Below are 23,604 nucleotides of genomic sequence, written 5' to 3'. Positions count from 1 at the left end.
GTTTTAAGAGGTCAGCATAAACTTTATCATCTTTTTCAGAAGAAAAGTAACTTCCTCACAGGTGCAGATGAGAGAATGCTAAAGAGAACACAGCATCAGCTAATGAATCCAGCATTTTAGAGAAAAGAGTAATACATCAGAACCTAGTTGTATTTATTCCAAGAAAGCCAGGTTAATTTAACAGGTTACTATAATCATTATTCATAAGATAAAGGAAAAAGCATCCCAACAGAAGCAGATTTCAATGTGGAAAAGCTTTGCTGCTTTTAAAAATTGCAATAATAATGATAATGATAATAATAAAGAATAATTAATAATAAAGGCTCATCTGTACAGTTCTTTTGTTCACATATGAAGAAATTTCCCACCCAAGTGCACACAGTAGCCCTGTGGTGGACTCTTCTATGCTGACGTCTTTTACCTGCCCCACTCTTGGGAGGTTTGGGGGGGCTTTTTGGTTTGGTTTTTGGGATTTGTTTTAAAGTAAAATGATGCCTCTCTAACCAGAAGGCCTTTGACACCCCCTTACCTCCCCCTTCCCCTTCCCAGTCCCACCTTCCCACCGCAAGATTCCCAGTACTGATCCGCCAGGTGAGAGGCTATGGTAGGGAGGGACATACCTCGGACACATAGGACATCCACTCTTTGTCACTGTTGGGCCTCCTGGAGTAAGAGTTGTAGAAGATGGCATCCTTCACCAGCACAGCCAGGGCTCTCAGGATGAAAGAAGCAAACAAGTTCATGTGGATGTAGTTGCGTGTGCAGTGGAGCTTTCTGTGCAGGAAGAAGAAAACCAGTTGTCTTCCCTCATGAAAGAATGGTTCAGACTGACAGGTGTGTGCCTGAAACACCTGTGCAACTATCACTAGAGGGCAGGCATTCATGGTATAGACTCCAGAGCTGCATGGCTGGGTTATGTGATTTTATCTGTGCCTCATTTACCTCATTGGGAAAATGGAGATAATACTGACATATTGAGTAAAAATTGAGAAATTGAGGCAAAAGGGTTGAGTCAGCTGTCCAAAGTCCTAGAGAAGTGGTGGAGCTGAGGTTGACCTCTGGTCCTCTGGTCAACCCAGGCTTAGCTAAAGTAACTTACTCCAGGGCTGGGCAGCTATGTCCTCTGGGCTTGCTTCTGGCACTTTGGGAAGGTGAGTGGAGGAGGTCATGGATAGCAGAGGGTACAGGTTCTAGAATTCTTCCACTGCTCAAGAACTGGTCTCTGGATGGGGCATAGGGTCATGATTCTGCTCCAGGAGCCATAGAATATCCTGGGATTAAGGAGCCAGACCTGGGGCTAGAGGAGCCCAGGTGGGAAGCTGTTCTGGAGCTAGCATTCAATCCCCCAGAGTGCGCATCTAGACCTCCTGCATCGAATGCTCATTCTGCTGCATTATATTCAGTTACTTTGCTGAATGAAGGCCGAGAGCCCTCAGAGGGCTCCCTAGGGGATTCATAAATATCTCACTTGGGTGATTTCTAAAAATATGATTAGCAAAATGGATATTAGCAAAATGCACTCAGGCTTTGGATTCTGAGTAACAACGTAAGGAAATGGAAATGCTCAGTCTCTGAACTGCCTGGTTGCCAGCCCGCCACCATCATTCACCAGCTGCATGCCATTGGACAAGTTACTTGATCTCTCCAAATTTCAGTCAACTCATTTACAAAACAGAGCTGGGACACCTGGGTGGCTCAGCAGTTAAGCGTCTGCCTTCAGCTCAGGGCATGATCCTGGAGTCCCAGGATTAAGTCCCACATTAGGCTCCCTGTGTGGAGCCTGCTTCTCCCTCTGCCTGTCTCTGCCTCTCTCTCTCTCTCTCTCTCTCTCTCTCTCTCTCTCTCTCATGAATAAATAAATTTTTAAAAATCTTTAAAAATAACCTGAGGCTGATGATAATGCTAATCTCCTAGGATTAGAAGAAATTTCAATGATTAGGAAGAAATTTCAATGACTTGCATGTAACGTGTTTAGAAAAGTGTCTGGCACTGAGGAAGCACTCAAATGATTGATAGCTAATTGGAGTCTGTGGGCTCTGGATTAAAATCCCAGCTCTCTCACATTAATTTGCTTTGGGGAAGTTTCTTAATCTCTTTTCTAAAACTCATGCCTCTGGTAGGACAAGGTAGACAGGAGGTTATCTGATCCCAAAGAGGCTAAAGTAGAGTTTAGAATCCCAGATTCTAGTTCCAGCTGTACTCTGTGACTGACAGGGACCTCTCATATCCGGCTCTCACTGGACCTCTGATATCCTTTCCCCCTCCACCTGCAAAATGGAGTTGATGGACCAGAGACTCTCTCAGATCCCTTCCAGCTCTGATGGGCCATGACATCAGCCAGCCCAGTCTTCTGCCTTCTAGAGGGAGCCAATGAGCAAATCCCAGGCACCTGAAGATGTGCAGGCATGAGTTCCACTCACCGAAGAAACAAGAGGAGAGTGAGTGCCAGGAGGAGAGAGATGACGGAGAGAGAGTACCCCACAGTGTACAACAGCTGCAAAGTCGACAACAAGGCATGGTGCTCCACCTGTGCACAGACAAAGAGCAGTTCTGACCACAAGCCAGACAACTATGATCTCCACCCCCCAGCTCCATGACCAGGACGACAAGGGTCTAGGCATGCACTATAGCCTTGTTGACACCCAAGGGTAGCTTAGGGTAGCTTAGACTGCTCTCTGGCACATCTCAGAGGCTAAAGAGCTTTGATGGACTGAAATGCTCACTAGGGAGGTCTCACCTCCATGGCTGGTCCTACAGCCCAGCATCGATGCTTCATAATTCACAGTATTATGGAAGAATTGTGCCCAGAACAAGTGAGTGCCTTAGAAAGGAGGACAGGTTTCCTTGTCCCTGAGTGTGCTGTCCCTAGAGTGTAGGAGTCCATCTCTCTGGAAGATGGGGCCAGATTTTCACCTGGATCCCTCCTAAAATAATTTTTCATGCCTGACCACTTAGGTGAAGACCCCATAAAACATAGGATATTTTCTCGAGTCCCAGGGTAGCCTGATTGTGAACAGAGGGTAATTTTCTGGAAAGTCTGTGTTGTTGTGATTTTCCAGCGGAATCCCACCTCTTACCCAATTCATCATGCTACTTGCCATCAAGATTACGTTTCTCAATACATTTTTGTTCAAGGACTCACGGCAAATATGTATTACCTGCTAAATCATGGCTTACGCTTCTCCACATAACACTTTTAGCAGCTTTATTCAAGCATGCCTGGCATGCCATAAACTGTACATATTTAAAGAATAAAACTTGATGAATTTAGACATGAATATATCTGTGATTTCATCACTGCATTCAAGATAATGAACATTTTCATAACCTCCCAAAAGTTTCCTTGTGACCCTTTATAATATATATCCTCTCATTCTCTCCCACTGTCTTATGCCCAAGTGAATGGTGTTCTGTCATTAGAGATTAATTTTCACTTTCTAAAATTTTAATTTTAAATTTTAATTTAAAATTTTCACTTTCTAAAATTTTAAATTTTAAAAATTTAATTCCATATAAATGGAATCCTATGATTTCTTTCTTTCTTTCTTTCTTTCTTTCTTTCTTTCTTTCTTCTTTCTTCTTTATCAGGCTTCTTTCCCTTGAAATAATTATTTTGAGATTAATGTACATTTATTTGAGTTGTTTTCAGAGATTGGGTTTCACAAATAAAAATGAAAATTTCTGCATGAGTCTTTACGTGGACAGAGGTTTTTAATTTCTCTCAAAGAAATATCTAAAAATAGAACGGTGGGGTAGTATGGTGTATGTTTTAACCTCTTAAGAAACTGCCAAACTGTCTTCTAAATAAGTTATATCAATTTATGTTTCCACCAGCAGTGGATTAGGAGTTCCAGCTGCTCTGGAATCTACTAACACTTCATATAAGCAGTCTTTTAAATTTTAGCCATTCTATTGGGTAAGTAGTAATGTCTTACTGTGGTTTTAAGTTGCATTTCTCTAATGATTAACGATGTTGAGAATCATTTAATGTGCTTATTTGCCATCTGTGTATCTTATTTGGTAAAGTGTCTGTTCAAATATTTGGCCATCTTTTAAATTGGATTGTTTGTCTTAATTTTGATTTGTAAATGTTCTTTATATATTATAGGTATAAATCTCCTGCCAAATAAGTGTTTTGCAAGCATTTTCTCCCATTCTGGGGCTTGGCTTTTTATTTTTTAACAGTGTCTTTAGAAGAGCAGAAGTTTTTTATTGTGATACAGTTCAATTTGTCAAATTTTTTATATAGTTGTGCCTTTTGTATTTTATTTTAAAATCTTTACTTGACCAAGGCCCTTCATATTTTCATCTATGATTTCTTCCTAGAAGTTTAATAAAATGAGCTCTTAAATTTAGGTCTATGATCCATTTATAGTTCATTTTTCTTCATAGTGTGAGGCAAGGGTTGATGTTCAGTTTTTGGTTTTGTCTTTGCTTTTTTTTTTTTTTTTTTGGTATCCAATTGCTCTGGTGCTGTATAGAATAATAAGATTATTCTTTCCCCCACAAAATTGCCTTGGCATTCTTGTCAAAAATCAATTGTCTGGGTCTTGTAGACAGAATACAGTTGGATTTTATTTTGTTTTATCTTTTTTTTTTTTTAAGATCTTCTTTATTTATTCATGAAAGACACACAGTGAGAGAGAGGCAGAGACACACATAGGCAGAGGGAGAAGCAGACTCCATGCAGGAAGCCTGATGCGGGACTTGATTCCAGGACTCCAGGATCACACCCTGGGCCGAAAGCAGGCACTAAACCGCTGAGCCACCCAGGGATCCCCCTTCTTCTTCTTCTTTTTTTTTTTTTTTAAGATTTTATTTATTTATGAGAGACACAGAGAGAGAGAGACAGAGACAGAGACAGAGAGAGGCAGAGACACAGGCAGAGGGAGAAGCAGGCTCCATGCAGCCTGATGTGGGACTCAATCCCGGGTCTCCAGGATCACGCCCTGGGCTGAAGGCGGAGCTAAACCGCTGAGCCACAGGGGCTAACCCCTTGTTTTATCTTCTTAATCCCATCTGACAACCTCTTTTAACTAGGATGTTTAGATCATTTACGTTTAATATGATTACTTATTTGATTGCATTTAAATACCTTGGTTTTCTCTTTGTCCCAACTTTTCTTTGTTCTCTTTCCTTATTTTGGTTTGAGCATATTTTTTTATTCCATTTTTCCTTCCATGACCTACTAGCTATACCTTTTTGTTTTGCTTTTTACTGGTTGCTTTAATGTTTACAGTATATCTTTAACTTATCATACTGCCATGGCCCTCATCTTGGTCTTTGTGTGATTGTCACACATTTTTCTTGTACTTATATTAGACCCCATAATACATTGTTACTATTTTTACTTTAACTACTCATATCTTTTAAAATATTTTTAAAATAAGATTAAAAAAAGTTTACCTTCATATTTACTATTTCTGGTGCTCTACATTCCTCTACATAGATAAAAAAAGTTCCATATGACATGTATGTCTTTCTATGTTAAGGACTTTCTTTAACATTTCTTGTAATGGTGGCCTGGGTGCAGAAATCTCTGTGTAGCCTTTGAATCTTTCTAAATCAAGCTCAACCATACTTCTATCTGAAATTATTTTCTATGGACCCCATCAAGAGCTCTATAATCCTGTCAGGACTCTAACTTCTCTTGTTGGTCTCTCTTCAACTTGAAACTAAATCTATCCTTCTAAAACCAGCATCAATTTTCCTCTTACAAGAAGTTTTCCATAAATGCTTCTCTGTGTACTGTCAACTCTGAATTCCCAAAGCACTTGTGGTCTGTTTCAACAAATTGGGGCATCAGTTTTATTATTCATTAATGTGTTGTTTGCATTTGTTTTGTATTTCTAGATTGACTATAGATATCTTGAAAGCAGAGACATGTTTAGTGTTTCTTCATACAGAGTGGCATGATTTCTTTAAATAGATGATTCAGGTGACATATTAAGACTTTCATGAGTCATTTGAACATCATTTATTTTATTGGCTATATAAGCTTAACACATTTAATTAAGTAACCTAATAATCTGTTTCTGAATTATTATTTTTAAAAACATGTCCACGTTTTATGCTTTCTGGAAACAAACTAGGGGAATTGCTTGTTTTTTATTTGTCTATGTTTTAGCTTGAGTCCCCACCAAAGCAGATCCTGAAAGGAGGATTGAAATGCAAGTACTTTACATGGAAAGTGAACAAACCATTAGTAGGGGAAAGGAGAAGCTAGGAAAAATAAATGGTGTGTTATCAAGGCAGCTACTACTTTGGGCAGCTGGAGCTTAATCCCGTTTCCCCATGGGGAAATGCTGGAAACCTCAGAGTTAGCCACTCTAAGACTGAGGGAGCTGGACATTTACATACCTACTCCTGCCAGTCATTGGTTAAGGGCTGTTCTGTGGTGGGGTAAGAGGGTCGAGGGCATTAATTCCTTGGTGCTTCTGGCCTGCCCTTCTGTGGACTAAGTGGGCTCTGAGAACCAGAGAACCAGCAAAGAAATGCATGAGCTAGTGATAAGAAGTTAGACAATTGTGTACTGAATTAATTGGTCAGGGCAAGGAGATAAGAGATGGGCAACAATATACAGTTGTTTTAATTGCATTGTTTCAGAGGAGTTTCTTAAATTCCCATCTACATTCAGAGTTCCAATAAAATCTGGTTACTTCTCTAGTGACCTCAGAACACCCAGATACTGTCCAACTCACTCTCAGTACCAACCGGTGAATCTTAAGTCATTTACACATCTTTATGCGATGCTTCATAATCAGTGTGTACCAGGCAAGACTGAGGAGATAGGCATTCTCATACACTGCTGAAGAGAGGGGGGAAATGGCACAACTCTTAAGGAGGGGAATTTGATAATAATTAACAAAATCAGGGGCACCTGGGTGGCTCAGTGGTTGAGCGAGCATCTGCCTTTGGATCAGGTCATGATCCTGGGGTCTGTCCTGGGGTCGAGTCCCATGTTGGGTTCCCCACAGGGAGCCTGCTTCTCCCTCTGCCCATGTCTCTGCCTCTCTCTGTGTCTCTCATGAATAAATAAATAAAATCTTTAAAAAATATATTTAATAAAATTATATATGCATCTATCTTTTAATCTAGCAATCCCATTTCTGGGATTCTTCCAAAAGATATATCCTAACAAATATGAAGCAACATATGCATACAAGGTTATTCGAGGTGGCATCATTAGTGATAAGAGATTGGAAATAACTCTAGTGGCTATAGGAGAGTGGCTGAAAAACTATAGTAGAAACACATAGTAGAATACTATGCAGATGTGAAAGAAAAAAATGGAGAGAAAAATATTTGTAGGTACTGATATAATTTCTAGGACATGCTACTAAGTGAAAAAGGTGAGATGCAAAATAAGGTATCTGTTAGACTTCCTTCAACGTAGGAAAAATGGTAAAACAAATATTTGCTTAGTTTTGCAAAAGGAAACGTAAGATGTATATTATAATTTGATTAAAAGGGAAGGAAATAGAGGGAAAAGATAAGCCAGAAAATAATAAAAATGTTTATCTGTAGGGGGAAGGCAGGAATAGGGTAGAGGCAGTGATTGGAGTGTGGTTTCTCTGACTGTACTTTTTTTTTTTTTTTAAAAGATTTTATTTATTTATTCCTGAGAGACACACAGAGAGAGAGAGAGAGAGGCAGAGACACAGGCAGAGGGAGAAGCAGGCTCCATGCAGGGAGCCTGACGCAGGACTTGATCCAGGTCTCCAGGACCAGGCCCTGGGCTGAAGGCAGTGCTAAACCACTGAGCCACCCAGGCTGCCCCTCTGACTGTACTTTTTAATATAATTTTGGCTTTCAAACCCTGTCAATATTTTATTTATTAAAAATAAAGTTAAAGGAGAACACGTGGGTGGCTCAGTGGTTGAGTGTCTGCCTTCGGCTCAGGACGTGACCCTGGGGTCCTGAGATGGAGTCCCACATCACGCTTCCCACAGGGAGCCTGCTTCTCACTCTCCCTGTATCTCTGCTTCTCTCTCTGTGTCTCTCATGAATAAATAAATAAAATATTTAAAAATAAATTAAATTAAATTAAATTAAATTAAATTAAATTAAATTAAACTAATTAAGGGGGTGCCTGGGTGGCTCAGTCAGTTAAGCATCTGCCTTTAGCTCAAGTCATGATCCCTGTTGGGCTCCCTGCTCAGTGGGGAGTCTGTTTCTCCCTTTGCTCCTCCTTCTGCTTGTGCTCTCTCTATATATCTCTCAAATAAATAAATAAAATCTTTTTAAAAATTAAAGACAGAAAGTAAAGAAAGAAGAGAAAGCAAATCCTTAACATTAATAGAAACAACTGAATAAAAATGTGTATCCAACCAATAACGTGACCACATGGAGAAAATAATTATTTCAAATAATTATGAACACAGTACTCTGAATATGGGATATAGTCTAAGGATAAAATGTGCTGCAAATTTGGCGGGGGGGTGGGCGGGGGATGTCTTAAATCTACATACTACAAAGATCTTAGGATCTAGTTGTAGTGGCAGTGAACATACCTAGCACTCAAATCTCGGTTTCTAATAACATTCCTCTACTTAGAGAATCCAGAACTCTTTGAAGAAATAGCTAATTTGGGCCTGGAACAGGGAAATCATGAGATGAGCTTGAACCATCTTCTTGTGCCAGAAAATAAGGAAGTGCTCCAAGACCAGAGAGATTATCACAAAAGAACACAAGAGCCAGTTTGGAGGCATTTCACTAGTTAAATTTAGAAAAACGCTGAGCATCAAAGTAGTAATAGGAAGAAGAAGAAGAAGAAGAAGAAGAAGAAGAAGAAGGAGAAGGAGAAGGAGAAGGAGAAGGAGAAGGAGAAGGAGAAGGAGAAGGAGAAGGAGAAGAAGAAGAAGAAGAAGAAGAAGAAGAAGAAGAAGAAGGAAATAAAGAAATTTGTACATTCATAGCAATATAGGAAATTGAAAAGAAGGAAAGAGTCTTCTTATCAGAAGAATGCCCTCTAGTAGATATGGAAGAAATGACAAAGCTCGAATCAACTCAAGTCAGCATCATCAATAAAAGTTGTAATACTGATAAAAGTTTGTTAGGGAACAAGACACACAGTTCCCAAGTAGCATCCTACCAATTACTGACCAGACAGAAAAGACACTACCTATCATGGAGGGATCTGGCTGTCACTACCAACATCCAGTGATCACACGCAACATCATTGTAGTGTGACACCTGACATTTTGGTCTCCTGGGGTGATGCTATACAGTATACACAGCACCCATGAGGATTAAATTGAGTCATACCAAGCCTTTAAACCCAACTTCCAGCTTAAGGGAACATAGAAGAGGAAGGAATATGTCTAATAGCAACAAAGTTCTTCAGGGGGTCTTTGAAAAGCCAATCATGGGCTATGGTGAGGGAGACTCTAGATTAAAAGATACTGAAGTGAACCTGGACTAGACTCTGGTCCAGGGATGAAAAGCTAAAAAAAAAAAAAAAAAAATTGGAGGGGAAAACTGGGGAAATCTGAATGAATATGGATAAAGCATTAGCTGATATGATGTTAATTGGAATAACAGGGGATCCCTGGGTGGTGCAGTGGTTTGGCGCCTGCCTTTGGCCCAGGGCGCGATCCTGGAGACCCGGGATTGAGTCCCACGTCGGGCTTCCGGCATGGAGCCTGCTTCTCCCTCTGCCTGTGTCTCTGCCTCTCTCTCTCTCTGTGACTATCATAAATAAATAAAAATTTAAAAAAAATTGGAATAACAGTATTGCAGTTATGTAGCATAATGTCTTTGCTTAGGAAGGACCTGATGAATAATATTTAAGGATGAAATCTCATGATGCCTGCAAATCATTGTCAAATATTTCCCAAAGAGAGACACAAAGCAAAAGCAAATGGGGGAGAGGGGAGGAATGTTAATACATTTTGACTTTAGATAGTGGGTCCATGAGTATTTATTTTATTATTCTTTTTAACTTTCCTATGTGTTTGGATATCTCAAAATAAAATGTTAAAAAATATATCAATTGAGATATGCTATATGGAAAACTGAGTTTTATCATTAAAATCTACATATTAAAATTATAAACACATATACACACACACAGAAATACGATCTCTTTAAAACACAATCTCATTTATCGTACATAAGAACCCCCAGCTGATGAGGCGTAAGAACATATTTTGTTCACCAGCACTCTGAAGAGAAAAGACCTACTATCACTAGCGTTTTTTGGGCCAAATGTCAATCCATTATTAGAAACACAGGCAATCATGGCCAGAAGTTGGGGTTTGTTTTTTTTTATGTTTTTGAGGTTATTTTTTAAATATTTGAATTCTTGGAAATATGGCTATTTGCAGAGGGGAGGAGGCAATGCCCCAGTCCTCACCTTTCTAAAGAGAGACATCTTTACTTCCGGTGGGAACTGGTTTGACTTTTGATTTGCTGTCCCTCGGGTCCCTGCAGACCTGAACCCAGAGGAGGCTTCAGGCATCCTGCACCTGCTGATGAGTCCCCCGTGATCACCTGGATCCCAGCCTTAACTGTACATCAGTATCAATGGGGAACCAGATACCAGTCTGATGACCAGACCCCAGCACAGACCCCTGACCCAGTCTCCATGAAACCATTCGCTCAGGATTTATTAAGTACCCACAGTATGTAAATGCTTTTGCACCCCAGTATTTGGCCAGGGGTGAGAAACTGAGCAGCTTCAGAGGTGCCTATTTCACTCTGCTGCAGAAGAAATTCAGTGGCTGCCAGAGGTTACTGTGGACCTACACAGGTACCTACCTACAACCGTGGACCTTCCCCAGGTGAGGCTGGGGCAGACCAGCAGTGGGGGGAGGCTCCTTGTGTGGCCCCCAGAGCCAACCAGGGGGGCCCTGGTGGAGGGTGGTTGAGGATGATGCCCAGGGCCCATCATCACTAGGCCAAGCAGACTCACATTCTGTTCAGAGCTGTGGTCCTTGGAGCATTCGGAGTCATCCTGCCAAATATCCGTGGAGTTCTCCAGCATTTGCCAAGTACCCCGAGCCAAGCAGTATCTGTAGGCCCTTCCTGAGTTTTCTGAAAGTAAACACAGCTCTAGGGGAGAGGTCAGAGCACCCAGCCCACTCCCGAGCACGTGGTGAGGCCCTCATCCTCACCGCAGAGCTGTGGAAAATCCCAGGGAAAAGGGATTTTCACTTGCCTTTTGGGGGCTCATTAGCATCCCTGCTGTTTATTTGGGATGGAAGGAAAAACACGGAAGCCTCTGCATTTCGTAACAAACCACGATCCACTAATGTCTACTGTGTTTACCCAAAGTCTCTAGAGCTAGAACAGTCCCTGGTGACTCAGAAATGTGAGAGCCCTGGAAGGTGCAGCCCAGCTGGGAGACATAGGTTCAGAGAGGGGCATTGGGTCCTGATGCCCAAGAGGCAGTGCCACAAAGGAGAGAAAGGGGTAGATGAAGCCTGCTCGGCCACCTACAAGCTTGGTGGCCTTAAGCTTGTGGCCCTCCCACTCTTGGAGACTTCTAGTTTCTTCAAGAGCTGAGGATAATACGGTAATGGTACCAATCTTCCCCAGTTTGGGAGAAGGTCAAACGAGTGCGTGCGTGCATGCGTGCGCATAGGTGACAGGTTGGCACTGTGTCCACGATGATGGCTCCATTCTCAAAGCCCTTCCCCAAAGGGATCGTCCTCCCTCCTAGAAGACCAGGGACTGGACTTGCCAACAAGTAATGGAAATTGAACTTCCCACTCCTGACCCTGCATGGAGTAGGCCAACAGTAACTATTTGTTGAGTGTAATGGATGGATACCCTGGGGTATTTCCCCCTGCCCACCTGAAGTCTCCTCGAGGGTGTCTAACTGCCATCTCAAACACCATTCAGTTACTCTTGTCCTTCATGGTCTACGGCTGACATGGCAGTCATGCACATCATGCCTCACCCGAATCTTCCAAAGGCTCTCTGGAAACAAGTCAGAGCCCTTCCTGGGCCTCCCACAAAGTCCTGTAAGGTCTGGCCCTCAGTACTCTCTGACCTAACTTCCTACTGGCTCTCTTTCCCCTTCAGGACAGCCACAGTCATCTCGCTTGCTCTTTGTGGGACACACTAGATGTAAGCAGTGGGCGCCCTGGGCCACCACCCAGATGACGGTGAGTGTGGGTGGGGTCAGGCAGGGTGGGAGCTCTTTCCCTCTCCACCTTCCAGCCCCCTGTCCTTCACCTCCCGCATCATCTGACAAGTCTTGGCTCTTCCTCTTGCCCCTGCCTGCATCTGCACCATCATGCTCCCATTCTCTGGATCCCTTAAATCAACTTTTTTGTAAGTTTAGATTTTTAGTCACTTTTTCCCTTCAGGTGGAATGGACCTCCATTTTTAGCTCTTGAAAAGAATAAGTAGGTGGAGGAGCAGTGTGGGGTGGGGGCAGGAGTAAATGGCCTGTTCCATGTGTCCTTGAGATCCATGGACATTTGAGTCTTAAAGACTTTAAGGAATCCGGGGGCTTGACCTTGGTCTCAGCCTCATTTCCATTTACAAAGCACCTGCTGTGTGGCTGACTCTTCCTGCCTTCTTATTCATTTGTGGCCTCAAAAGTAGCTGTTGTTCACTTCACTTTCCGGAGCAGAAAACAGCTCAGAAGGGCTCTGGACACTTGCCCTAAGTCACAGAGGGTAAAAGAGATGGACAGGCGCTGAACTCCATGTGCAGTGCTCGCCCCACCCCACCGAGCTGGCTCCCACAGGGCTGCTTCCTCAACTATCCAGACTCTCCGGTCCAGCAAACTCCGGTATCTTCCTTTAAACGTCACATCCTCGTACCTCCTGGGTCACTTCCAGCTGGATTTCACCAGAGGATAGTTCCATAGACTATGTCACTAGCTCTCCCATCAGAAATGCGTCTCTCTTCCTTGGGAACTCTCTCTTTGCACCAGAAGCCTCAGAAAATCGAAACCAAATTTAACTGATGATTTACCAAGCTGAAACTAAATACAAAAATATCACCATCTTGCCTGCTCAGTAAAGCATTCTCACTTGGTTTTGCCTGGAACTTTCTAATCACTTACGTTTCTGGAAAATAGTTTTTTTTTTTTTTCTCTCTCGTTCGTTGGCCTTCAAAGGCAAAAGAGTTCTAGCCAGTAATTGTTTCTCTTCCCTTCCAGAACAAACCAGCTAAGAGGTTGGGCTGCTGGGGCAGGTGAGGGTGGGATATGCTCCTGGGGTCCTACATAATAGCCACTTGCTTTGCGCTGAGTGGTTAAAGATTTCATCCAAGTCCCATGGGACTTAAAAGCACTACCCTGTAGCACCATTTTCCAAAGCTATCTGACAATTCCAAAGTTGTAGATGTGAGCATCCCAATCTCTCCTCCTCCTCTCCATGATGACTGTCACTGCAGCAAATTCTGTGGTAGCCAGGCCTGGACTCTCTAATCTTCCAATAAAACAGGACTATTGCCTTAATGGAACATCCAGGCAGAGAAGAACTGCAGGCAGACAAGAGGAGGTGTCCGGAGAGGAAAGAAGGTATGTTACTGACAACTTAGGAAAACTTCTGTGGGGAAAGAAGACTTGAGAAAACCACTTGGTTGGAGCCCCCTCTCTCTCTCTCTCTAATTGCTTCCTGGCTAGTCTACCCAAGAGGGACCAGCCTTTAAGAAAACTGCCAGAAAATGGTAAAATAAGACTTACTACCTTCACTCCACCAAGGTAAGTATGAAGGGCAGGGGACGGAGACATTCCCTGGAGAAGAATGAGGCCAGCACACATATCGATCAAAGGTCCCATTACAAAAGGTCCCTGTGGAGAGAAAAGGTCCCAGGTGAGTGCCGTGTTGGAGCACCGACACCACTGATGGAGGCAGAGCCTCCTTCCTGGCACAGGAAGCTGGTGTACCCTATGCAGGAACAAGCATGGCTGTCCCACTGTCCAGATAGGTCAAAGATGAGGAGCAGCATGGGGAGGAAGGAGTGTTTAATGCACCCTTAGGCACAGTGGCTTTGTTTACCCAACCTGACCCCTCGCAGTGGTCCCGTCCGTTATGTCAACGTGCACGTCACGCTGATGTTGGTTTATTTTACATGGGCTGAACTCTCACACAAGCTCAGAGTCAGGAGAACACTTGGTGGTTCAGCCAGTGCCTTCTGTTCCATAATTACCTAAGGAATTGTCAAGCCTTCAACCAATTAGATGCTGGAACACCCTCACTATAAAATGTGCAAAATGACCAGTGGACGGAGGGGATCTTCAGAATCAAGGTTCTTGGCTACATGTATTGGACACAATCTCTGTCTGGACATATTGCTCCATTTGAAGACCAACCGAATAATCATTATGAGACATTTGCATCCAGGGGATGATTTATACACTGGCACTCGGCAATGAGATGCTAAAAACATACAACACAGCCTTATGGGCTTCCTGGGATGAAATTAAGGGGTTTCAGGCTGGATCCCAAATGCCCGTAATGCAAGTTCCTCACTCCTGGGAACTGAGCATCGTTCCTATCTGCTCCCTAATTGGGCTAGCCTGCAGGGGCCACTCAGGTTGAATGGCCACATCATTGACATCAGGACCCCACACATGCAGATCTACCAGGTTATGAGCTGGCTCAGGGCATCCTGTGGAGCCGGCTGCAAGTGTCAGCACAAGGTCTGTGTGAAGCAGTGCTCACCTGGCCGAGCTGCTCACGGCATGGCTCCAAATTAAAAGGACGTGCCCTACTTTGATTTCAGAAAGCTGTATTCCCTAAAGAGAGGGGTGGTCCTTATAACAGATATCAAGCTTTGATTGCCACCAGCCTAGGCTTGAAGAAATATTCAGAGGGAGAGGGGTATGGCTTGAAGGCTGGGACTCTTTGGGTCAGGAGAAGGGAAAGAGAGTTTATGGTATCCTGTCCTCCTCTGTGCCCCTGAATGAAATAATCTGAAAGCAGCCAGGAGGATGGAGGGGGCAGATTTCATTATTAAAATAGCAAAAAAAAAAGAAGTCTTGGGATGCACCCAAAAAGTCTGCATGAGGGCAGGAGAGGCCATGGACTGATCAAACTATTAACATATTTGCTAGAACTTTCTAAACCTGGTGTAGACCTGGATAAGAGAAATGTTATGATTCGGATTCAGATAACACCCTGGGGGATGAGGACGTCCTCCCACCTATCTCCCCGGTAGAGTCCCAGGTTAATCTACGACAGTTGCTCATGTCATGCAATTTGGTGGTGAGTGTGCTGTGATAGATGACTTTAAATTAATAGTCACATCTATGTATATCTTGTCTCATATGCTCTTTTATAATGAGAGGTGGGGGTCTCTCTCCTCCCTTCCCTTGAGCCTGGATAGGCCTTAGTAACCATCTGACCTAACTGAGCTTGGAGGGGATAGCTTCTGAGGCTAAGTCATAAATGGCAACATGGCCTCTAGTCATGCTTGCCTTGGCAACCTAGCCACCATGCTGTGAGGAGCTGGGGCCATGTGGACAGGCCACATGGAAGTGTTTTGGCCAATGGACTCTCAGCTGGAGCCACCATCAACCATCAGATGTAAGTGTGAACAAGCCTTCAGATGATTCCAGCCCCCAGCCACTGAGTCTTCCAGCTAAACTCAACACTGTAGACCAAAACCAAGCCATTCCCCCTGTGGCTGGTCTGAATTCCTCACCCACAGAAACTGTGATAGATTATAAATGATGATGATGATGATGATGATGATGATGATGATGATGATGATGATTGCTTTAAGCCACTCAGCTTTGGAGCTATTTGTTATACAGCCATAGATAACTCATACACGTGTTTACCAGAAGGTTCCTTGAGCAAGTCTTTCAGACACTTCTCTTTGTATTGAGCCCACTTGCGAGTTGTTTCCTCAAGGAGGGATCCTGTAACCTGGACAGAGAAAAACAAAACAAAACAAAACACGGTGACTCCCTGTTCACTACAGAGGTGGCCTTGTGATCATGTCATCACGAGTCTCAAAACCTGCCATTGACGTGACCATAATGGCCTGCAGCAAGAAACAGCACTTCTTTGGCATCTTATGCTTTATGTTAAAGATGCATACAAATTTTATGTTCATTCCATAACCTAATCATATTGATTTTAATACAGATATGAAAGACTTCCCCCCCCAAAATCTTCAAGTGAGGTGGACATTTCCAGAGGAGGCAATATGCTCATCCTGAATGTGACATCCTACCAGATGAATAGTTGCATGCTCCTAAGATTATATGGATCTCCAGAAGAGAAGCATCACACTAAGAAGGATCCAATAATGTGTCAGGAAAAGGCTGGAAGAATTGCAGGGACTTGCACCATCCCACCTGGCTGCCTGTGGGTCCAGAATCAAAGACTGGGCAGACAGATGCTCTGCTACTATACTTGAGGCCTTGGGATTTTTTTTCCTTTCTGACATTCCCTCCCCTAGAACCTTAAAAATATAGCACACACTTTTGGGCTTTCCAGATAATTTGAGTTGTATAACAACATCTAATTGTGCATCTGCACCACTTGCTTTGTTTATTAACAAAACAGTGGGTTTAAAGGGGTTTTCTTTTCTTCAATTTGCTCATCTTCGTTTGAGCACCTGTTGTGTGTCCAGGCGTTGCATTCGGGAGGAACTGAAGGGGATGCAGTGATGGGCAAAACACAGCTTCCTTCTGCCCTAAAGGACTTAGAATGTGCTAGAGATAAGACAACTGTATAACTGGCTGTCATACAAAGTCGAGTGATGTTCTTACCCTATCGTCCCTGGCTTCCAGAGACGTTCATCCCCTAATGGTTCAGTATTGGCACCATTAGCCTTTCTGGTTTGTTCCAGAAACCAGGAGTTGTCCTTGGCTTCTCTCCCCATCATCTAACCAGGTACCAGTTTCTGTCCTGTGCTTCTCCCTAACCTGCATTCCATTTCCTCCACCTCTGGCCTGGTCCACACTGCTCCAGAGGGATAGGTCCACAGAGCTTTCCTGCCTAAAGTCTTCCACCTGTGGCCTACTGATTTGACTTTACATCTCAGCCACCTCTGGCCCAAACCTCTTGACCCCAATCATGCTCTTTCATGACTTTGCATCTTTGCATGTCCCACTGGCCCTCCCTCCTACCCTCGTCTTCACCTGGCTCACTCCTGGTTCAACCTCCAAGGCTCAACTCAAGCCTAATGACCCCCAGTCATACTTGACAACCTCTGTGACTGAAGTCTTGAGCTGGGAACCTTTCTCCCCAGTGCCCTGTGACCCCACACATGACTAAGTCCTGCAGTCCATTGTGTTCTATTGCCATTGGTGGTTTATTTATTTGTTCATCCCCTTCATGACCCCATACATTCCTGGAGGACCGAGATGTGTCTTTCATCTCTGAATACAAACCCCTAGCACAGGCCAGAAGTTATTGTTCTCATTGTCCAGCTATAGAAACAGAAGTACAGGCAGGAGTTGGAGTTGGAGGAAGGATGAACACAGAGGGGCTAGATACATGATTTGGTATAAGATCATCCAGTTCAACTGGCTTTGAGGCTTTGTGTCCTCTCACAAGGGGTAACAAACTCATATTCTTTCTTGGGCCAGGCAGAGAGCCGGAAAGAATGGGATAAGACAGGTGGGTAGCAACAGGTGTAGCAATAGGTGTAACAACAGAGAGCGGAGAAGCACAGTGTAAACTGGGGAGATGTTCCACCAAAAAGTCAGCATCAGGAACACCTGGGTGGCTCAGCAGTTAAGCGTCTGCCTTCAGCCCAGGGCGTGATCCTGGAGACCCAGGATTGAGTCCCGCATCGGGCTTCCTGCATATAGGCTGCTTCTCTCTGCCTCTGTCTATGTCTCTGCCTCTCTCTGTGTCTCTCATTAATAGATAAATAAATTATTTTTAAAAAAGTCAGCATCAGAACCACTATATTCACCCATACCCCCCACAACAAAACAAACCAAACAACACAAAACAAAACAACAACAAAAACAACCCAAAACCCAACCACCTATAAGCCCAGTGGATGGCAAGCTTCCACCTTCTGACTAACTAGTCCAGTCTACCCTCTCCCTTTTCTGCCCAGCGTGCCCGAGCCCCCAATGCTATGGAATGCATGATGGGGTCTGTGTTGTTCCTTTACATTCTTTCCAGAGAATCACACAGCCAACTTTTTTGGATAAGAGCTGGTGTAGCCATCATTAGACCAGAGGTTGCCAAACTTTTTCAATTCATGGTGCCCACAGTGACTCCATCATTTTCCCACAGTACCCTTAAGCCAGAAGAAAAACCAAAAGTCCCATTTCTTTTGAGGAAGTAGGGCCAACCAACTTAAATATTTGCATCGTAACAACTGAGTGCCTACTGGAGATTGTACAACTTCCCAAACTTGGCAATCAGATGGGACAGCATCCTGTTTGTTCCCATTCCACATTGATGCTTGTGCCGTACTTGCTTTTTATCACAGCAACTGGAAAAAAAAGAAAAAGAAAAAACTCCAGCTTTGCAGAGATACAACATCATCAAAGGGAATGAAGCGTGATCTAATGCCAAAACCATGAACTACCTCGAGCTAGTAATTTGCGGGGTTTTGGCAGATGTCAAATATCGCTTTGCTTCCCTTGAAAAATGAGCAGCCCTGTGAGCTCACAGCGGTGCCTTGAGGGACCTCAGCACACAATTTGGAAGCCATGGGATTAACCAATAAATAATAACAATGACGATAATGATGAGGAAATAATTGGCATTCATTCCTAGGTTCCGGTCTCCTCATAATACTTTCTGTCTCTGACTTATGGCACAAGAGTCAATATGGAAGTTTATTAACACACTAAGAAAATAAACATCCTAATGGGACCATAACTAGGGTCTGTATTATTTTTCACGAGTTCAGCAAAGAAGGTGATGACCAAATCATCAGCTTCCAGAATCTCCAAGCCACTGAAGTAAGACCCTTTCTTGGATAGAGTGCTGTTTATATTCTCAGGGACCTCGCTGGAATTGGCCAAGGAAGAGACAATTAAAATTAGTCATGCACGTGAGCTGTCCCCAGACTAATTTGACCCTCTCCCCTGCCCTTTGCCAAGACTGATGGCCATGATCAGGAGGAGGAGGAGAAGGAGGAGGAGGAGGAGAAAGAACCCTACAAAGCACCAAATTTGGTCAATCTAGGGGAGCTGGACAAACAGACTGTCTTCCCAGGTACTTGTCCTAAAGACACGAAAAATGCAAGAGGCAAATCCAAGTTCAATCACAGCCAGATCCAAACAAGGTAAGGATGAAAGGAAATAATGCAAATGGCTGTTTTCTAACCGGAAAAAAATCGACTTGATCTGGATTTCTCTTTCCCTTGCGTGGGCAACGAGCATCAGCGACTAACTCTTCCGAGGAGGGATCAAGGAAAACGGGGTGGGGGGGGGGGGTGGGGGTGGGTAAAAAAAAAAAAGACCTTCTGTGGGTTGCTTTCAATACATTTTATTGTAGTCTTTGTTCAAGAATGCGGGCGCCTCTCTGTAAATCAAACAAAAAAAATTGCAGGAAAGCCAAAAGGGGAGAAGATTGAATCATAACGTTAGTATCAGAAATTACCATCTCCTTCTGGACTCTTCTCTCTGTGTACACGCTTCCGTTTACTTTTTTCTCCTTCTTTCCATTTTTATTTTAACCAAAAAAGGAAATCATCTTGTTTTGTGCTTTCACCAGAAGGTGCATAGTGAATATGAATCCATTGCAAGAGCCATACTCCTAAAACACCGTTTTAACAGCTACATAATGTTCTGTGAGTGAATGTGGTACACAGTTCAGTGTTCAAATCCTCTAGCGATGAACACTTACACGGGCTGAGATGCTTGCTAATATAAACGATGCTCTACTGAAAAAATTCACAAACATTTGAGCACATCTTTATTTGCTTAGGAGAAATTCTTTCAACTGGAATTTCTGGGTCCTAGAGTATACACATTTTTAAAGGGCTTTGATAATGTACTGCCAACCTATCCTTGCCAAGTTTTCTTCTTCTTTTTTTTTAATTTAAAAGTATGCACCTTTTTACGCTCCCATCGACAATGTAAGAAAGAGCCACAAATTTGCTTCTCAAAGAGCCTTAGAGAGAGAGTTTATGTTTTTTGAAGCCAAAGCAACTGTTAATTAACTTAAATGAGTCCAAAGCGGGGAGGGGAGGTTGAGGGCGGGTGGGTGGACTGCTTAAATTTAGAAAACCTAAACTATCCCTGAGAATTTCTCATTAAGTGAATTTTAGGAAGACTTCCTGCCAGAAAACATGCCACAATCATTTATATTCCATGCAGGGAAAGCATCTGTGAACAAAATCCATCATGTAAGTCGACACAAAGCCTTGTAATGTAAACATCATGGAGGAAAAATATGGGTTTTAATACCAAGAACCCGGGGGGGGGGATTCATCGGGGTGATAGACGCACCCTGGAGGACAGACAGAGGGAAGAGTTTCTGAAGACAGACTGGGTGGCAGATGGGGGTGGGGTGGGAGGGGACACAGCTCACAGAGACAGTATTGATTAGGAAAAGACCAGAAGCAAGGAACAAGGTGTGGCTTTGTCAGCTTCATACTCCGGCCTGAGTAACTGCAGATTTTGCTGACGGAACATATCCATAGTCATATGTCAGCAGCTTGCCCAGGAATGCTAAGGAAGAGAGAACCCAGGGCTTTGCTCCAGTGAGACGTAGCGGCTCACAGGCCGCACAATCGCAGGTGGTCACTTAACAACCGTGAACCTCAATCTTCCCAACTGCGAAATGGGCTCCGTCATAACACTTCTGCGAGAGGCTTACAGTGGGGATTGCAGCCAGACGGACTGAGGAGAAAATGCAAAGTGCTGCAGCAGTGCTTGGCACCTTGTGGGCAACCATCGATGCAGGATCGCGCGTAGAAGGGGAAAGGAGCTAGACTGCTAGTTGCATGGATTCAGCCGGAACATGAGATGCCCGGAGGGTTGAAGCAAGAGTGTGAGCTCTGTGTGGAGTCTCCCAGCAATGGCCCCACCACCACCCAGCTGGTGGTTCACCCAGGGGCAGCCCCCATGGCAGGAATCTCATGAAACCATCGACGGGGTGCACATCCTTAGTCCGTGGGAGAAATCGGACGCAGAGAATTCGGTAGGTGTTTTCTGCCTGTTGGGTCCCAGGTTAGAACAAAGAAAGCCCAATGAAGCGAACACTTACAAGATCAGACACCACGAACCGACGTCCCTAGGTGGGGGCAGGCGGGATTTGGAACCCCAGGGCCACATACAGGGTCGAACTCCACCCATGGACCAGAGGAAGAAGAGAACCCTTCCTCAAGGCACTTTCATGGCTTGCATTTCCCAGATGAACAGGACATCATGGTCTAGTATAAAAATGGAAACTCAGGGGCACCTGGATGGCTCAGTCAGTGAAGCATCGGCCTTCAGCTCAGGTCATGATCTCAGGGTCCTGGGATCGAGTCCCGTATCGGCCTTCCTGCTCAGCAGAGTGTCTGCTTCTCCCTCTCCCTCTGCTGCTCCCCTTGCTTGTGCTCCCTCATTCTCTCTCAAATAAGTAAATAAAACCTTCTTTTTTTAAAGGAAGCTTAAAAAGGTAAAAGGGCAAAAGTCAAGTGTCCCTGGATAAGAATAAAACAAGATACCCGAATGCCCACCTGAAGAGGTTGGTTACATACATTACAAGACAACATTGAAGTCTTAAGCATCACGCTATGGGGGTATCTTTTACTGATACAGAAAAGTGTTCTCATCTGTAAGTGGGATTAGCAGGAGCTTCTCCCTCGTGAGGTATAAATTAATACAGAGGACACACCTGGCACCGGCCCTAGCACATCATGCGCTTGATTGAAGTGTTAGCTTGTCTTAGCTTTCAGTGTATTCCCATAAGACAAAAGCAGAGAGCGAGATAATATTTATAGTCAGTCTGATCTTATGCTTGTTAAAAAAAAAAAAAAACAATAAAGTACCTGTAAATATATGGCAGAAAGAGGTCCAGAAGTATAAGCCACCAAAGGCGAAAAAGGGTGATTTCTGGGTGGTGGGACAGCAGTGATCTAGAGCTGGTATTTATGCATCTTCAGATTTTATACATTTAGTTTTTAAAACAATGAACATTCTATATTTTTATACTAAGAAGGAAAAGTAGAAAGGAAAGAAGAGGAAAAAAAAAAAAAACCATAGTCCTAAATACTCAAGCCTGAGAACATTGTAAAAGCAGACAAGATATACAGGACCAGTTTAAATGCTATTTACAGAATTCATCCTAACATTGGAAAATACTTATAAAATGGTGTAAAAGGGAAAACCAGGCTACAGAACACTTTATGCATCATAACTTCAGCCACACAGACACACACATAGATAAAGGATTTGCAGGAAATATGCCAAAACGTTAACCACGATGACCTCTGAATACTAGGATTAGGGTTAATCATTCCCGCCTTAACCCTTAATAATATTTCCCAAATTGCCAACGAGAGGCCGCAACTGCCTATAGGATCAGAAAAGATGCAGAACTGACCCCGGCAGCAATCGCCGTGACAATCCAAATCATAAACCGCTCTTACTTGTTTGACGGAGACCAGGAGCAGCAGGGTGAGCACGGGCCTCGTGGGGGCCGGCGGAGAGCGCTTCCTGGAGGGGGGCAGAGGCCTGGGCCCCGGGCAGGCAGGGGTGTCCATGGGCAGCGTGGACTCGGGGTGGGGGTCCTCTCCTTTCCTTCTTCCAGGCGCTGCCCCTGCCCGATGCTGGCCTCGCCTTCCCCCCTGCAACTTCACAGGCGAGGGCGCAGTTCTGGAATAGTCCAAGATGCACCAGAGGCGGCCTCCTCCTGCATTCCTCCCGGCACAGCGAGGAAATGTTTGCACAAACCCTCTCCACGCCGCGCGCGGAGGGAGCGTCTGAACTGGTCTAGGGCCACCTACCGATGATTCCCTGGGGTTTCTCATCAGCGGTGGCTCATCTCCGCCTGGGCCACCCCCCCTCCTTCCAAAGGCAGGGAAATTTTTCCCAGACCTTCCCCAAGTCAGCTGTGCTCCCAGGGACTTCCTCAGCAAGGGCCGCCCGGGAGGAGAAGCCAGGCAGCCAGTGGTTCTGCTCTGTGCACACGGCCCGCGGGCCGGAGCCTCGGGTTCCAGCTGCTGAGCAACAGCTGGCACAAGAGGATGGGCCTCACACCAGGTATGAGTAGGCATCTGAGCAAGGGGGCCCATTTCTTTCCAATGCCCCAAGGGCAGGGTCTCTTCCGATCCCCATCTATGCAAACGCTTGGAGGGAGAAAGCAGATCCAGGCCCAGGCCCTGAAGCCAAACCCCAATGGGTGGCTTGAGTTCTGTCTACAAGTGCAGGAAAGTCAAACACACCTCTTGATGGCCCCGTTGAGCCTCTCGATGCCGCCCAGCCCACCTGGCAGGGGCTTCCAGGGGACGTACATCACTTTCTCACCCAGCTGACGACCACCTGTTTCATTCATCCTCAAATAACCCTGTGAGGCGACCAGGAGGTCTCCACTTGACAGCTGAGAAAATGAGGCTCAGAGAGGTTAGGCTGCTGGCCCATGGCCACACAGCAGTAAATGGCAGGCCCAGGATTCCCAGAATCACCTGACACAGCCACGTGTCAGGTGCTGATCTTACCTCAACTCTCCAGGGGCATTCCCTTCCTCTGGCGGGCTCCTCTAGGGGCCTCGGAGGGGC

The 23,604-nt window shown here is 44.4% G+C and overlaps 1 protein-coding gene across 1 annotated transcript in view; it reads right to left on the bottom strand.

Moving 5' to 3' along the window:
* Positions 1 to 22,957, bottom strand: part of GLP2R (glucagon like peptide 2 receptor) — a 50,192-nt gene extending 27,235 nt beyond the window's left edge. The window contains exons 1-6 of the mRNA XM_025428790.3: positions 22,477 to 22,957; positions 15,752 to 15,839; positions 13,652 to 13,756; positions 10,916 to 11,037; positions 2,421 to 2,527; positions 621 to 774 (exon numbers count right to left, since the gene is read on the bottom strand). Coding sequence (XP_025284575.2) covers positions 621 to 774; positions 2,421 to 2,527; positions 10,916 to 11,037; positions 13,652 to 13,756; positions 15,752 to 15,839; positions 22,477 to 22,857 — 957 coding nt within the window. The 5' untranslated portion in view covers positions 22,858 to 22,957. The remainder of the gene's footprint in view (positions 1 to 620; positions 775 to 2,420; positions 2,528 to 10,915; positions 11,038 to 13,651; positions 13,757 to 15,751; positions 15,840 to 22,476) is intronic.
* Positions 22,958 to 23,604: the final 647 nt, after the last annotated feature.

The sequence above is a fragment of the Canis lupus genome, chromosome 5, assembly GCF_003254725.2.
Source record: "Canis lupus dingo isolate Sandy chromosome 5, ASM325472v2, whole genome shotgun sequence".
Lineage (NCBI taxonomy): Eukaryota > Metazoa > Chordata > Mammalia > Carnivora > Canidae > Canis > Canis lupus.
Note: the sequence above shows the minus strand (reverse complement) of the source record. Positions and strands in the feature narration are given on the sequence as shown.